The sequence below is a fragment of the Lotus japonicus genome, chromosome 6, assembly GCF_012489685.1.
Source record: "Lotus japonicus ecotype B-129 chromosome 6, LjGifu_v1.2".
Lineage (NCBI taxonomy): Eukaryota > Viridiplantae > Streptophyta > Magnoliopsida > Fabales > Fabaceae > Lotus > Lotus japonicus.
Window position 1 is genome coordinate 26,010,544 of NC_080046.1, and position 18,387 is coordinate 26,028,930.

At 41.7% G+C, this 18,387-nt stretch overlaps 1 protein-coding gene across 1 annotated transcript; it reads right to left on the reverse strand.

Moving 5' to 3' along the window:
• Nucleotides 1–11,572: 11,572 nt before the first annotated feature.
• LOC130725153 (uncharacterized) lies at nt 11,573–17,304 on the reverse strand. Its single transcript, XM_057576405.1, has 3 exons — nt 17,028–17,304; nt 16,548–16,943; nt 11,573–11,679 (listed from the first exon to the last, which is right to left on the reverse strand). The coding sequence occupies exons 1-3, from the start codon at nt 17,302–17,304 to the stop codon at nt 11,573–11,575; spliced, it is 780 nt and encodes a 259-aa protein (XP_057432388.1).
• Between the last annotated feature and the right edge of the window lie 1,083 nt (nt 17,305–18,387).

Sequence of the window (18,387 nt, forward strand, 5' to 3'; positions counted from 1 at the left end):
TCACAATGAATATAAAGATAATAATAACAATTAGCATGCCTCAAGTAGGATAAACAGGTACCAATCACACTCAGCAACTAAGTCAGCATGTATGTTGCATGAAATGCAATGCTGGGTAACAAAATGCATTCCGGAAGAAGGATGGACACCATCGAGTCAGCCCTAACACCGGCCAAAGTGGGACCATTCCGCTCGGGCGTCTCTTACACCACACAAAAGTAGTCAGATCAGCAGTGAACCTGTAGGTCTGCCATTCCGTCTGCTACTGAGGACCACCGTAGTGTCCTAAATATGGAAATCCGGGTCTTATGACCATTTTGGAATCCACCGAGGTCCGGTAATCCGCCGTGTATTAACCTCAAAATGAGTGCATGAATGCAAGTGATTAGCCAAACAACGTCTCCGACCTCACTCGACACGTCGTCACGTGTTCTAGCTAACTTATTGTCTCTAAAAAGCCTACCCTAAGGCAAATGTCGATTCTGCGACAAAATGAATTAATCAAAAGAAGAAGAATGTACTTGGGAACTCATGGTTCCCGGCTAAACTTTAGATAGCCAATCAATAAACTGCTCATCGAGCGAAAAGGTACCGAAGTACTTGGAAACTTATAGTCTCCGGCTAAACTTTAGATAGCCAAACATTACACTGCTCATCGAGCGAAAGAGTACGATTTGTACTTGGGCTAAACTTTAGATAGCCAAATAATAACCTGCTCATCGAGCAAAAGAGTTTCAACGTACTCGAAGACTTGTATATTTCCTCAAAACGTGGACTCGACGACACTTCTCATATTTCCCAAACTAATATTCAGGCTCTAAGCTCTTATCTAAGGGTATTATTATTGTTCAAAGGATTTAGAAATTGATTAATGTCTTATGAGTTTTCCGTGATAAAATAGTTTTCATTTTAATCTTAAAATACTTCCTAAGAGTTTTCAGAGATCCCATAATCTCAAATAATTCCCTGAGAAGGTCTCGATCCATTAAAACATAACAAGGTCCGAACTTCGTTCGTCCTTTAAAACTCTCTCAAAATCTCATAAAAATTTGGCATGACCTGCCCGTAATCCTCACTCCTCAGAATCTCAGGTACAAGTGGAATAGCATAAATAAAACAGCTCAGTCAAAAGCATAAACAGCATATTCCAACACATCCTAAGTTAACCATGTAGCACATAGCATGTGAATCATTTAGCACACAATATCATGGCATCAATTACTCAACAAGGTCGGCCGAAGCCTCAGAGAACAAATCAGACATTTAGCAATTAAGTGCATAACACATAAATCAAGTCGAACTTGTCCACACCTAAAGCATTATCTAGTAATTCAGAGAGTAGCCCTCACCTGTAACTCCTCCAGCGTTTTCCTCACAACCTCCTTCACGTTCCTCGCCTTGATCTCCAGGAAACTCCTCAAAAGAACCTTAAGCCAAAATCACAGAAATCAACACATTGAGTCAGGAACTCAGCAATCAAAGAGTCCTAGGGTTACACAGTACACTACTACCTCCGTGGTACGACAATCTAACGCGTTAAGACAAGTTTTCGAAAAAGTCGGATTTCCTCCCCCCTTGGTATAGCTCTCGGCCACTTTCCTTAATTGGGAGGGTCGATTTTTCTTCGATCAAACTTGGTTCCTAGGTTAACATAAGCCGTAACTAAGACGGTTCTAAGCTCGGAAAAATTTTCGGATCGAAAACTGATATAAGGGTAGTTTGGTCATTATTTTTAGCTCAAAATTTCAAAATTGGATTTTTGAAAAACAGATTGGATGGAGACGTCCACAACGACGTTTATGACGACAAATCCTACTAGCACTAAGCCAAGTCGATAGATTAGAGCTTAAAGGTTGCGACTTTACCGAAAAATGGGTATTTAAGGTAGAAATTGATCCCGGCGGCATTTCGTCGACATTTGACAAAATCTAATCCGCAGAACACGCTCAGGAGCATGCAGGGAAGAAGTTTAGACACTGAAATCAGCGTATTTGAACAGTTTTACAAAAAGCTCCAAACTTTGAGCTCAGAAAAACATAGAAAAAGTCGACAGATCTGACGATCAGAAGTGAGATATAGTTTACCTACCTCAAGGTCTTCGATTAGCAACGATCGGTGAAGAAAACGGGCAAAGATTCGCGAAAATCCGGATCCTCTCTTTCTCTCTAGCTGCTCACGGTTTTGGGGGAGGGAAATGGGTATTTTTGCAAAAAATCTAATTTTCAAGCTATTTATAGGTTTTGGAAAAAACGGAAAAATGATTTTTTTGCGATTCCGATTTTTCCTGCGCGTTCCTCTGCGCATTCTAAGATAGGTTCTGGCGACAGAATTCCAGAACTCAAAACAGGATTCTTGGAATTAAACCAAAAGATCCAAAATCGGCATAAGTCGGTGTAAGTCGGATTATCCCGAAAAACTACTTTTTGCAGTGATCGTCGGATGAGAAAACTTCCTTCTGAAGAAAGATTAGGAATGACGAGAGAAATAGGAGAACGCGGGTGGAATCTTCTTTTGCAGCTCCGAATAGAAAAAGTCTTCATCGTCTGTCGATCTTAGGTTTTCTCGAACTATCAGGGATTCCGTTTCGGCAAACTTCCGAGAATTGGAATTTGACGTTCGTACTTTCCAGGATTTCGCATCGAAATGGTTGTTTAAGGACGGAAAAGAGAAGTTCTAACATTTCTCTGAGGATTTTTTGGAATTAGTTTCCATCGTGTCCTAAAGCGTAAATTAACTATTCAATAATACCTTTGACCTAGGATTAAGCGTATGTTAGTCGTGCTATAACTCTTTCGGTTTTTCGATAAATTCTTGGACTTTTCCTGAACCTTTTTCCTTCCCAAATTTATCTTAATCAAATAACTCTTTTATTTTATTCACTTATCCAAAGCGTTAAAACTTGGGCCTTACAATGATTACATGTTAACTATTATGTATGAACAATTATGGTACTCTAACGTTGTTTTCTGAGTGTTTTAATGACAGACTCTAACTCTGATCTAATTACACATAAATCATAAGCACTATGCTCAAAGAGTAACCTCCGCAACGTTTTCGCACTCACTATGTTCAATCTGAACAGTAGAATAAGCTTCAGAAGATCTGAAGATAGTAAAGCTCTGATATGGATTCAGTTCACTTGAAGTTCTGAAGACCAGAAGTTCTGAAGGTCCAGAAGCTCTGAAGGTCCAGAAGCTCTGAAGGTTCAGAAGCTCTACAGGTCCAAAGGCTATGAAGGTCCAGAAGCTCTGAAGGTCCAGAAGCTGAGAAGTGAAGACTCTGAAGTCCAAGAGTAAGCTAGCTCTGAAGATCAAGTACTTATCCTCTGAGTCCAGAAGCAGAAGATACAAAGGTCAGAGGATCCAAGCTTCCCTCTGACTCTGATCACCAAGCTTCACAAGTTCGAACGTGAAGCGTCACTCTGATCAGAAGTCATCTAGGTTAAAGGTCAAGTCGCTATCCAAAGTACAAAAGCAACTGTACTATTCCTGACTTATTCAGCCAAAGCAGAACCTGGAAAACCCAGATCTGCCCTCCAACGGTAGCATTCCATGCAAACGTTTAAACCCTAATCCTTGGAGTATATAAAGAGGCTGAAGATGAAAGAGAAAGATGCCGCCTAAGAAACTTTGTTCAAGCTCACGCAATATTCAAATATTCTCTTAGCAATATTTCTTCAAACTGTTCTTATTGTGTTTACTTTAGCTTTCTGAGAAGCAATTCTTTGTAAACCCAAACTTTCAAACAGTTGTTTGTTTTTCCTTAAGGAGACCAAGGTTGGTCAGATCCTTGAGAAGACTAAGAGAGTGAATCTTAGTGATAAATAAGTCATTGCATTGTTAGTCACTTTGCAGGTTGCAAGTGCAGTTGTAACAGACTCTGATTAGTGGATTGCCTTCATTCTAAGAAGGAAGAAATCACCTTAACGGGTGGACTGAATTAGCTTGAGAGATTTATCAAGTGAACCAGGATAAAATCACTGTGTGCTTTCCTTAACTCTTATCTTAGCACTTTTATCTTCGGTGTTTGAAGAGATTTGTGAAAAGTTTTAGATTGAAAACGCTGTTCAACCCCCCCCCCCCCTTTCTATCGTTTTTCATACCTTCAATTGGTATCAGAGCGCAAGTTCTGATTACCACACCTAACAGTGTTCAATGATCCGGGCCGGTGTGAAAAACTAAGATGGCTACCACCATTGAAGCGCAAAAAGATGTTTACAGTGCAAAGCCTCCTATGTTTGATGGACAAAGGTTTGAGTACTGGAAAGACAGAATCGAAAGCTTTTTTCTGGGCTTTGATGCAGATCTCTGGGATATTATAGTGGATGGCTACGAGCGTCCATTTGATGGTGATGGTAAGAAGATCTCCAGAACAGAGATGACTGCTGAACAGAAAAAGCTTTACTCAGTGCATCACAAAGCTAGAACTATTCTTCTCAGGGCTATTTCTTATGAAGAATACCAAAAGATAACAGATCGTGAGTATGCTAAGGGTATCTTTGATTCCTTGAAGATGACCCATGAAAGAAACAAGAAGGTGAAAGAATCAAAGGCATTGTCCTTGATCAGGAAGTATGAATCCTTCCAAATGGAACCCAGTGAGTCCATTGAGGATATGTTTTCCAGATTTGAGTTGCTTATTGCTGGAATAAGACCTCTCAACAAAAGCTATACCACTGCTGATCATGTCATGAGGATTCTTAGAGGTCTTCCTGAAAGCTGGATGTCTTTGATAACTTCCTTGGAGCTTACAAGAGATGCTGAGCAGATGAGTTTGGAAGAACTCATAAGTATACTGAAGTGTCATGAACTGAAGCGTGCTGAACATCAGGATCAGAAGAAGAAGTCTATAGCCTTGAAATCCAAATCTGAAAAGGCTAAAGCTCTCCAAGCTGAAGAAGAAGAATTTGAAGAAAACTCTGAAGATTCTGATGAAGATGAGCGAACCTTGATGTAACACCCCGATTTCGGTGGCGTCACTTTAGTAACCAAAAAGAAAATAAAAGCGGAAAAACGTGAATATTTTTTTTCGATCGATAATTGTTTTAAATAAATAAAGACTTGTCGAATCAATGACACATCGACAGAATATAACCAAGACTAATGTACAATATATATACACACCCCACAGTAACAGCAGCCACGTCACGAGTAACCTCCAGTGACGGGAAAGTAGTGCCTAACGGCAAATATGTACAACACAAAATATAGAGTCAGTATCCTGATATACAGTCCTCCAACCAGAAAGTAGGTCATCTCAAAACAGTCCGAAGTCAGTATCCTGATATACAGTCCTCCAACCAGAAAGTAGGTCATCTCAAAACAGTCCGAAGACCTCCTAATCCGACCAACTCCTTGTGACTCCCTTCAAGAGAACCACACAAAAAGCTATAGGTCGGGGACCTACCCTGCCCCAAAATGAGAAAAACTGATGATCAGAGCCACGGCGCTACTCCTACCTTAATCCCGACTAGAGGTGTACTACACACCACTCCCAACTACGCGTCACCATGCTCGTCGTCTGAATCTGAATCCAAGACGATCACGTCGATGACGGCATCGGTCCTCGCAGCGGGTTCCACGGGTACTGTACCCGAACCCAAGACAGCAGCAGCCGCGACGGTGGGTGAGCTAGACTCAGACGAAGCACCTCCTACAGGCAACTCCTCTGAAGGGTCCTCCTCGTCCTCAGATGAAGGTGGCAGTACCACAACTCCAGGGCCACAATGCACGCCTGGTGGTAGGTTGAAGCTAACCGTGTGGCGTCTCAAGACTCCTTGCGTCAGGTTCCCCATTCAGTCCACGTGGTCCTCCATAATGCGCCCCGTGTAAATGGCTCGGTGACCTGCGGGGTCGACCACCCACGAGCCCGGGGTGTCTGTATCAAGCAACTCAAATCTGGTCCCCCCCGTAGGGACGACCATCTCGAACCAGTCGGACATCGACATCATCTGACAAAAAGGGAAGACATAGCCCCCCATACACAGGTAGCTCGCGCAAGGGTCAACTCAAAGAATTACATAATAGTACATCCAATAGGCAAAAATTAAATAGTAGCCACATAGGCTTAATTACGGATGTCAACATTATAGTTGCAAAACTTGTCAAATAGAAATATATAACATTTGCTGGCGTATAACATATCTCAAAACATTAACAGGTAACAAACACAAACAGCAACTATAACCAGCATGAATGGGGCATGAAATGCATATGCAAAGGAACAAGATGCATTCCGGAGGGATGGGCACCAACGAGTCAGCCCTAACACCAGCCACGGTGGGACCATTTCCGCTCGCGTGTCTCTTATACCAAACAAAGTGTAGTCAGATCAGCAGTAAACCCGCAGGCCTGCCATTTCCGTCTGCTACCAAGAATCACCGCAGTGTTCTTACATGGAAATCCGGGTCTTATGACCATTTTTGGAATCCAACGAGGTCCGGCAATCCCACCGTGTATTAACCTCAATGAGTGCATGAATGCAAGTGGTTAGCCAAACAACGTCTCCGACCTCACTCGTCACGTCGTCACGTGTTCTAGCTAACTAATTGTCTCTAAAAAGAATACCCTAAGGTAAATGTCGATTCTTTGACAAAAGACAATTAATTATAAAAAGTAACTCATGATGATTTCTCGAATCATCCGACTCATCTCCATCCGATGGTCAAAATCTGCTCAGCGAGCGAAAAGTACCAATGTACTTGGAAACTTATAGTTCCCGGACTTATCTTTTAGATAGTCAAATAACAAATCAGCTCATCGAGCGAAAGAGTATCAACATACCCGAAAACTTATCAATTTCTCGGCTTATCCCTTAGATAGCCCAAACAACAAATCAACTCATCGAGTGAAAGAGTATTAACATACTCGGAAACTCATTAGTTTCCCCAAAACTTGGACTCGGCGACACTTCTCGTTTTCCAAAAACTAATATTCATGTCTTAAGCTCTTAATATAATTTGTAATCATTAATTAAAGGTTTGGAGGTTGTTTAATGTCTTATGAATTTTTCCTTGTAAAATAATTTTCATTTAGTTTTATCTCCAGTCTTATAAGTTTCAAAAGATCTCATGATCCCGAATAATTCCCAGAGAAGGTCTCGATCCATCAAAACAATATCAAGGGTCCGTGTAAGGCCCAAGTTTTTAAACTTATGCCAACTAAATAGAATCCTATTCACGATTAGGGTTGATGTATCGTGAAGGGAAACCTGAACTAGAGTTTACCAAATGAAATAAATATATGAAGGAGAAAGTTCAGGAAAAGTCTGAGGATCGTACCGAAGTCGATAAAAGTTATAGCACGATCGTTATACGCTTAAACCTAGGTCAGAAACCCTAGTAAATAGCTAGTTTTCACTTATAGGCATGATGGAAGTTAATTCCAAAAATCTTCAGAGAAATGTTAGAACTTCTCTTTTTCCATATATCACAATCGGTTCGAGGCGAAACTCTAGGATCGACGAACATCCGATTCCAATCATCGGAAGTTTGCCGAAATCGAAACCCTGGTATTTCAAAACCCTAGAATCACCCGACTATGAGGACTTTTTCCTATTCGGAACATCAAATGAAGATTCTACACGCGTACACCCATTTCTCTTGATGATTTCAATCTTTCTTCAGAAGGAAGTTTTCTATTCCGACATCCGATGCAAAAAGCAACTTATCGGGTAAAATAGTTTTATACCGATTATGCATTAGTCGCCAAAAATACAAGGAGACTGTTTTATAGTTTTGGATTTCTTTTGCCAAAACCTATCTTATAATTCACGGAGAATGAAGCCAGAAAAATCAGATTCGCGAAACTTTCATTTTACCGCGTTTTGCCAACATCTATATAGCAAGAAAGATGAGAAAATCACAAAAATCTTACCCATTTCTTCCCAAGAGGCCGCGAGTTGCTAGAGGAGGGAGAAGAAGAGATTTTGTTCAATCCTTGCTTGATCGTTGATTAATCAGTTGCTGCTTCAAGGTTTCGAGGTATAGTCGCTAATCCTTACCTCTGATCGCTTTTTCCATAGCTTTTCTATAGACTTTTCTGAGCTGATAGTTTTGAGGTTTTTGCAAAACTATCCTGAATATTTCATTTTTGATTCTAAACATCTTCCTTACGTGCCCAAGATCACTTCTGCCGGATTAGTTTTTCCGTTATGTCGCCGAAATTCCGCCGGAATCAATTTATGCCTTAAATACCCATTTTTGGAGTAAAGCTTCAACCTTTAGGCTGAAAACTATCGCCTTAGCTTAGTGCTAGTAGGATTAGTTGTCATAAACGTCGTTGGTGACGTCCCTGTCAAATTTGCTTTTTGGGATTTCAGTTTTGAAATTCTAAGTTAAAAATCATGACCAAAATACCCCTGCGACAGTTTTTGATCCGATAATTTTTCCGAGTTTAGAATACCCTTAGTTACGGCTAATGATAGCATAGGAACCAAGTTTGATCGAAGAAAAATCGAACCCTACAATTACCAAAAGTGGCCGAACCTATAAGGGGGTGAGGGGGAAAATTCCTTTTTCAAAAACTTGTCCTTTCGCGCTAGATTATCGTACCTCGGAGTATGTACTACTTCGTGTAACCTTAGTGATGTATTGATAGCTTAGTTTCCGATAGATTCTGATAGTATTTCTGTGGTTTTGCTCTAAAGGTGATTTTGAGGAATTCCCAGCGGAGCAAGGCTTTGATTGTGAGGAAGCGTTAGAAGATTATCCTGGAGAACCTACAGGTGAGGGCTACTCACTGAATCTCTAGTTAATGCTTAGGGTCGATGCTTTCGACATTGTTTACTGTTTATGCACTTGGTTGTGTTTGATTGGAAAAATGTTTTCTAAGGCTTCGGCTGACAATGTAGATGTTTCATCTACTGAATGTTTTTTAGAGTGAATTACATGCTAAGTGCTAATTGGGTAATTTAGGATGTGTGATGCATGCCTTATATGCTAAGTGCTACGTGGTTATTGCATAATATGTGGATATATGATATGTTGGTGGATTGTGCTGAGTTAATTATGCTTTTGCAATGAAATCTGAGTTTCTGAAAAGTGAGAATAGCGGGCAGGTCATGCCGATTTTATTTTGAGAGTTTTGAGAAAGTTTGATAGGACGAATGAAATTCGGACCTTGTTGTGGTGTTTCATGGATCGAGACATTCTCTGGTGTCATTTGGGGATTAGGAGAGCCCGAGAACTTATAGGATTTGCGATAAGACTAAAAGGATATTATTTTGTAAAGAAAACTCATAAGACATTAAACCACCTCTAAATCTTCAAATAATGATATAAAACTCGAAAGGAAGCTTCGGATGCAAATCTTAGTTTTGGAAAACGAGAAGTGTCGTCGGATCCAAGTGTTGAGTATGTTGATGTTCTTGTGCTGTTGGAGCAGCTGTGTTGAGTATGTTGATGCTCTTGTGCTGTTGGAGCAGCTGTGTGGTTGGGCTATCCTGGGGATAAGTCCGGGGAATTGATAGTTCCCGAGTATGTTGATACTCTTGCTCGTTGAGCAGTTTTGACCATCGGATTGAGATGAGTCGGATGATTTGGAGATCATCTTGAGTTATGTGTTTGTTGTGAAGATGTGTCTTTTGTCGCAGAATCGACTGTTACCTTAGGGTAAGCTTTTAGAGACATTAATTTAGCTAGAACACGTGGCGACGTGTCGAGTGAGATCGGAGACGTTGTTTGACTAATCATCCTGCATTCATGCAACATTAATGAGGTATTAACACAGGACGTACTCTGGACCTCGTCGGTTTCCAAAATGGTCATAAGACCCGGAATGCCGTGTAAGAGCGTTTGTAGACGACTCTTGTAGCAGACCGAAATGGCAGACCTACGGGTTACGGCTGATCTGACTACCGTTGTTGTTGGAGTAAGAGGCACGCGGGCCGAAATGGTCCCACCGTGGCTGGTGCAAGGGCTGATCCGTTGATGTCCATCCGTTCCGGAATGCATATTGGTTGACTGGGTTAACCTGCATTGCATATCATGCAACATGCATACTAATTTAGTTGTCGAATGTGATTGTTAATTGTTAATCCTATTTGGAACATGTTAATTGTTATTATTGCTGTTATGTTCATTATGGAATATGCAACCCTAGGATGTTATCCCTAGCTATAAGCCTAAGTGGCTATTATATTATCTGTATCTATCGGTGCTATTAATTACGTAATTCTTTGGAGTTGACCCTCGCGTCTTCTGTGTGTGTTTTGGCGGACAACGCCTTTTGTCAAATGTCCATTGCGGACTGGTTCACAATGGTCCACCCTTCGGGGGGGATCAGATATGAGATGATTGACCAGGATGACCCCGGTTCGTGGGTGGTAGACCCCGCTAGCCATCGCGCGACATACTCCGGGAGGATCATGGAGGACCATGTAGATAGTGGAGGACTCTTGAGGTCAGGAGTGCTGCGGAGATGCACCGTCAGCTTCAACTTGCCACCTGGTGTGCACTGCGGACCAGGATTGGGAGGAGCACCACCACCACCGTCATCTTCAGAGGACGAGGACCCCTCAGAGGAGAAGCCCGTGGGAGTGACTTCTTCAGACTCCAGTTCACCCACCGTTGCGATCATTGATGATCAGGGTTCGGGCCCTAAGCCCGTTAGTCCAGCACCGGAGCGCATTGCGGTTGCGAGGGGAGGTAGGGTAGTGTTTGTAGACTTGGTCGTTCTGGATTCTGATTCAGACGACGATCATGCTGGCACATAGTTTTTAGTGCTGGTATGAGCTCCTCGAGATAGGATTAGTGTAGGAGTAGAGTCTTAGCTCTGACAGTCATTGCTTCATTTGTTTTCTTTTGGGACAGGGTAGTTTCCCGCCGATAGCTTTTTGTGTGGTTCTTTACGGGAATCACAGAGAGTTGGTTGGACTTAGGAGGTCTTATTTTCAGACCATTGGGTCAGCTTATTCTCAGTTTTGAGGGATGGTGTTGCGGACACTTCGTCTTTATATTTGGTTTGTACATATTGCCTACGGGCGTTACACTTTTCTTTCCGTCACTGGAGGTTACTCGTGACGAGTTGCTACTTACAGCGGGGGCTGTTATATATATTGTATATTAGTTTTATTGCTTTTCGCATTTGGATTTTATTTAATTTAGTCTTGTCTTAGTTATTATCGAAAAAAAAAAATATTCACGTTTTTCCGCATTAAGTTTATTTTTGGTTACTAAAGTGACGCCACCGAAATCGGGGTGTTACAGTCCGAACCTCGGTCCGTCCCATCAACTTCCTCAAATCTCACAATAAAAGTTGGCGTAACAGCCCGTTATCCTCACTCTGCCGAATAACCGATATATGTGTACTTGCATATTCAAACAGTACAATCCAACAGTCATGGCACATATAACAGCACATTGAGGAATAACCATTTAGCACTCAGCATATAGGGCAAATATCACACATCCTAGATTAACCAGATAGCATTTAGCATGTGATTCAACCTCAACAGCAATCAAGCAATAAAAGATTATCAATTGTCAGCCGTAGCCTCAGAAAACATTTTCCCAATCAAACACAATCAAGTGCATAAACAGTAAATCAAGTCGAATTCGTCGACACCTAAATCATTATCTAGTATTCAGTGAGAAACCCTCACCGGTTGGTTTTCCAGCTTGCTTCTCAAAGCTTTCCTTACAATCTCCCTCTTGAACTTCACAAAGTTCTTCAAACGAACCTTAGGACAAATCACAGAAATCAAGCACAAAGAGTCAGAAACTCAGCAAACAATACGCACTAGGGTTACACGACACATCACAAGCTCCTACGTACGACAATCTAACGCGTTAAGACAAGTTTTCGAAAAACCGAAATTCCCTCCCCCCTTAATGGAGCTCTCGGCCACTTTCCTTAATTAGGGGGGTCGATTTTTCTTCGACCAAACTTGGTTCCTAGGTTATCATTAGCCATAACTAAGACGGTTCTAAGCTCAGAAAAATTTTCGGATGAAAAACTGTCGCAGGGGTATTTTGGTCATTATCTTCAGCTCAGAATTTCAAAACTGGATTTTCGAAAAACAAATTGGATGGGGACATCAACAACGACGTTTATGACGACTAATCCTACTAGCACGAAGCTAAGTCGTGAATTTTCAGCTTAAAGAACGGAACTTTACCCAAAAATGGGTTTTTCCAACAGAAATTGATCCCGGCGGCATTTCGTCGACATTCGGCAAAATGTAATCCGCTAAACACGCTCAGGAGCATGCAGAGAATATGTTTAGACACTGAAATCATCTTATTTGGACAGTTTTACAAAAAGCTCAAAACTTTGAGCACAGAAAGACATAGATGAAGTCGACAGAAACGACGATCAGAAGAGAGATATGGTAATCCTACCTCGAGGTCTTCGATTTGCAACGATCGGTGCAGCAAACGGACAAGAAACGGCGAAAATCAAAATCCTCCTCCTCTCTTGGAAGCTCGCGGGTTCAATGGGGGAAATGGGTGAGTTTTTGAATTTTTTTTCATTTTCCCGCTATTTATAGTTTTTGGAAAATTTCGAAAAATGAAAATTTCGCGATTCCGATTTTTCCTGCGTAATCCTTGGAGAATTCTAAGATAGGTTCTGGCGACAGAATTCTAGAACTCAAAACAGGTTTCTTGGAATTTAATCAAACGATCAAAAATCGGTGTAAATCGGTTTTACCCGAAAACTACTTTTTGCAGTTGATGTCAGATGAGAAAACTTCGTTCTGAAGAAAGATTAGAAATAACGAGAGAAATAGGCGAGCGCGGGTGGAATCTTCATTTGAAGCTCCGAATAGAAAAAGTCTTCATCGTCCGTAGATTTTAGGGTTTCCGAACTATCAGGGTTTCGGTTTCGGCAAACTTCCGAGTATTGGAATTTGGCGTTCGTACATTCCAGGGTTTCACATCGAAACGCTTGTTTAGAGACGGTCAAGAGAAGTTCTAACATTTCTCTGAAGATTTTTGGAATTAATTTCCGTCGTGTCTAAAAACGTAAATGAGCTATTTTCTAGCGTTCTTGACCTAGTTTTAAATCGAATACTAATCGTGTTATAACTTTTATCGACTTTGGTACAATCCTTAGCTTTTTCCTGAAATTTCTCCTTCACGAATTTACTCCATTCAATAAACACTTGTTCAGGTTTTCCTTCACGTTACATCAAATTAATCGTGAAAAGGAATTTTATTCGATTTATTCCAAACTTAAAAACTTGGGTCTCACATTACTACCCTCCAAAAAGAAAGTTTCGTCCTCGAAACTTAAGGTTCAGCAAAAAGTTCCGGATACTGTTCCTTAATCTTTTCCTGTAGTTCCCATGTCGCATCACCAGTGTCCTTGTTCCAAATGACTTTTACCAACACAATCTCTTTTCCCCTCAACCGTTTTATCCTTGTGTCTCCAATACTAATTGGCGGTGTCTCGAACGACAAGTCATCCCTTAACTCGATGTCATCAAGTTCGATAACATGCGTCGGATCCGCAATATACTTCCTCAGTTGTGACACATGAAACACATCGTGAATGTTTGATAAGAACGGTGGTAATGCAATCTGATAAGCAACTGGTCCTATACGACGGGTAATCTGGTAAGGTCCAATAAACTTTGGCGTAAGTTTCTTCGACTTAATCGCTCGTCCGACCCCTGTAGTCTGTGTAACTCGCAGAAATACATGATCTCCTTCTTCAAATTCTAGAGTTCTGCGCCTCCGATCGGCATAACTCTTCTGTCTACTTTGAGAAGTCTTCATTTTCTCTCTGATCTGTTTGATCTTCTCTGTTGTCTGTTGCAAAAGTTCTGGTCCAACTAACAAGTTCTCTCCATCTTGATACCAACACAAAGGTGTTCGACACTTGCGGCCATACAAAGCTTCATACGGTGCCATACCTATGCTCGTATGAAAATTGTTGATGTAAGTGAACTCAATCAATGGCAATAGATTATCCCAACTACCCTTGTTGTCCAAAACACAAGCTCGTAGTAAATCTTCCAATGATTGGATAGTCCTCTCAGTCTGTCCATCAGTCTGTGGGTGATAAGCAGAACTTAATCTCAGCCTCGTTCCTAAAGCCTCCTGAAGAGCTCCCCAAAAATGTGAAATAAATTTTGGGTCTCGGTCAGAAACAATACTAGTCGGTACCCCATGAAGGCGTACAATCTCAGCTATGTAAATCTCCGACAATTTCTCCACATTGTAGGTAGTTCTCACAGGTATGAAATGGGTCGACTTGGTTAATCGATCCACTATTACCCAAATCGAATCATATCCTTTCTGAGTTCTTGGCAAAGCTACGACAAAATCCATCGATATGCTGTCCCATTTCCATTCTGGTACATCCAAACTCTGCAACATACCCGAAGGTTTCTGATGTTCCACTTTCGCTTTCTGACATGTCAAACACGCAGCTACATACTCGGCCACTTGTCTCTTCATTCCTGGCCACCAAAAATTCATCTTCAAGTCTTGGTACATCTTTTTCATTCCAGGATGAATGCTCAACTTGCTCTTATGACCTTCGTCCATAATCGATCTCCTCAAATCAGGGTTGTTAGGTACACAGACTCTATCCTTACACCGCAGGATATTGTCATTTCCTACCTTGAATTCCGGCTCCTTACCCTGAATTACCAAGTTCCTCTTCCCGAGTAGAAATTCATCTTGTAGCTGTTGATCTCGGATTTCTTCCATCAATCCATTTGCGATTCTGATCATACCGAACTTCAGTTTTCCCTCGGATGATCTCACGTCTAAGCATCAATCTCGAAATTGTTCCAGCAATTGCAGCTCTTTAATCATCATAGACGAGATATGCATCTTCCTACTCAAGGCATCGGCAACAAAATTAGCCTTTCCAGGATGATATTGTAGAGTAAATTCATAATCCTTAATGAATTCCATCCATCTTCGCTGCCTCATGTTCAGCTCCTTCTGGTCAAACAGATACTTCAAACTCTTATGGTCACTAAATATAGTGAAAGTGCATCCGTATAAGTAATGTCTCTAGATTTTCAGTGCAAATACGATCGCAGCTAACTCTAAATCATGAGTTGGATAATTCTTCTCGTGAGTCTTCAGTTGTCGTGAAGCGTAAGCTACAACCTTCCGATGTTGCATCAGCACACATCCCAAACCTTGATGCGAAGCATCACAGTAAACCTCGTACGGCTCCTCTGGTTTTGGCAAAACTAGTACAGGTGACGTCGTCAAACGTTCATTCATCGTCTGGAAACTTGTTTCACAAGCTTCGGTCCATGCAAAGGTTGATCCTTCCTCGTAAGTTGAGTCAAAGGTCCAACAATCTTGGCAAAGTTCTCGATGAAACGACGATAGTATCCCGCCAGACCAACAAAACTTCTGACTTCCGTCACAGTCTTTGGCTGTTCCCAAGCCAATACTGTCTCTACCTTTGCTGGATCGATAGCTATACCTTCCTTAAAGATTACATGACCTAAAAATTTCACTTCTTCAAGCCAAAATTCACACTTGGAAGGGTTAGCGTACAGCTTCTTCTCTCTCAGCACTTGCAAAACTTGGCGCAGATGTTCCTCATGGTCCTTAGCATCCTTTGAGTAAATCAGAATGTCGTCGATAAACACTACGACGAATCGATCTAAGAATTCATGAAAAGTCCTGTTCATGTAGTCCATAAAAATAGCAGGTGCATTTGTCACTCCAAATGGCATCACCAAATACTCATAGTGTCCATAGCGAGTTCTGAATGCAGTCTTCTGAATATCCTCCGTCTTCACTCTAATTTGATGATAACCCGACTTCAGGTCTATCTTTGAGAACACCGCAGCTCCTCGAAGTTGATCCATCAAATCATCAATTCTAGGTAACGGATACCTATTCTTGATGGTTGCTTTGTTGAGTTGTCGGTAATCAACACACAATCTAGACCTTCCATCTTTCTTCTTCACCAATAACACTGGCGCTCCCCAAGGCGAAACACTTGGATGAATAAATCCTTTTGACAGAAGATCTTCGATCTGAGACTTTAATTCCACTAACTCTGCAGGTTCCATACGATATGGTGCAATCGATATTGGCCCTGTTCCCGGTACGATGTCAATAGCAAACTCGATGTCGCGTACAGGCGGCAATCCAGGTACATCATCAGGAAATGCATCAGTGAAGTCTCTCACAATTGGAATACCTTCCACATTCGGATTTCCTTTACCCTCTAGGTTCAGCAATGAAGAATACTCTTGAGATCCCCCGTTCAAAGAAACACTAATATGGTTCGCAGATAGATACTCGAAAAGATCCGAGTCAGGAAAAACCACTCTCTTTCGGTTGCAGTCCAAAAGACAATGATAATGAGATAACCAATCCATTCCTAGGATAACATCTAAGTTCTTGAGAGTTAAGCATACCAGATTAGCATGAAAGACTCTATCCCTATATGTCACCGGACAGTACATGCATGCAGCATTAGCAAGTAGGGTTTTAGCAGGTGTAGTGACAATAAGATCAAAGCTCAAAGCAGTAACAGGCAGTTTCATTCTGGTCACGCACTCCCTAGAAATAAACGAATGCGTTGCACCGGAATCGAAAAGTACAGTTAGGAGATTACCGTCAATCTCGCAATTTCCTCTGATTAGACCATCAACTCCTTCAGCCTCTTCACCATCCATGGTATACACTCTTGCTTTGGCCGCAGGACGCTTTCCTCTAGTAGTGTTGACAGACGGTTCAGTCTTGGGTGCCCTACACTGACTGGCAGTGTGCCCAAACTTGTCACAATTAAAGCACTTAGGCCTCGCGTCTGTACACGCATTAGCATAGTGCCCCAGCTTTCCGCACTTGAAACAATTTACATTCCTGTTCACAGCCTGATCTCCAGAACCTCCAGCAGTACCGGCCATAGGTCTGTAAGATCCTGAGGTAAACCCTCTTCCAGCAGGGCGTTGATATGGTTTCTTGTTCTGAAATCTCCCTTTTCCTTGGTAATTTTGAGAACCTGATCTCACTGGTCCTCCCACTCCAGCACGATTCAACCTCTTATTCTTCATCAGCTCAACTTCTGTGGCTTTCTCAACAAGGGACTGAAAACGCATGATTCCCAGTGGCCTCACAGAATCCTCAATATCCAGCCTCAGTCCATTGACAAAACGCTTACACATGTAGCGTTCATCCACATGATCATGGAAAAATTGGAAATACTTAGCCAAAGACTCCAATTTAGCAGCAAATTCAGGTACAGACATGTTTCCTTGGCGAAGTGTCAGGAACTGTGCCTCTCGCTCATCCCGAGCACTAGTTGGAAAATACTTCTCCAGAAATGCAGTTCGGAAAGAATTCCAGTTGATTTCTTCATTGTTGGCTTCCATAATTCCCCTGGCGCCTCTCCACCAGTACTCAGCATCACCAAGCAGCAAGTAAGTAGCCATGCCGACCTTGGCACCTTCAGCAGTTTGCAATACACCGAAAATCTTTTCAATTTCCTGGATCCAAAGATCCGCTTTATCAGGGTCAGTACCACCCGAGAACTTAGGAGGATCTTGTCTCCTGAAATCATTTAGACCCTTGTTCTGATCCAGAGTTATTTCTCTCTGACGCTGATGCTGATCACGTGCTTCCTCAACTGCACGTCTCAAAGCTTTTCATTTGCTTGGGCAGTCACAACTTGGGCCATAGTGGCCATCATCTCCGCTAATTGGTTAGTGTTCACCATGTTCTGTTAAGTCAAACAAACAGTTAGTACTCATCATAAGATAGTATCTAACATAACTATACAATATGATTAAGCAATAACTTCAATCAATTCTAAGCGAAAAATCGCTTGCAGACAATCAATTTTTACTCTTTGCAGAGTCACACAACCTAGTACAGAAGACCTATTTCCCAAAGACTACCGAAAGACTCGACAAGCTCTGATACCACAAATGTGAGACCCCGATTTCGGTGGCGTCACTTTAGTAACCTAAAAGAAAATAAAAGCGAAAAAACGTGAATATTTTTTTTCGATCGATAATTGTATTAAATAAATAAAGACTTGTCGAATCAATGAAACATCGACAGAATATAACCAAGACTAATGTACAATATATATACACACCCCACAGTAACAGCAGCCACGTCACGAGTAACCTCTAGTGACGGGAAAGTAGTGCCTAACAGCAAATATGTACAACACAAAATATAGAGTCAGTATCCTGATATACAGTCCTCCAACCAGAAAGTAGGTCATCTCAAAACAGTCCGAAGACCTCCTAATCCGACCAACTCCCTGTGACTCCCGTCAAGAGAACCACACAAAAAGCTATAGGTCGGGGACCTACCCTGCCCCAAAATGAGAAAAAATGATGATCAGAGCCACGACGCTACTCCTACCCTAATCCCGACTAGAGGAGTACTACACACCACTCCCAACTACGCGTCACCATGCTCGTCGTCTGAATCTGAATCCAAGA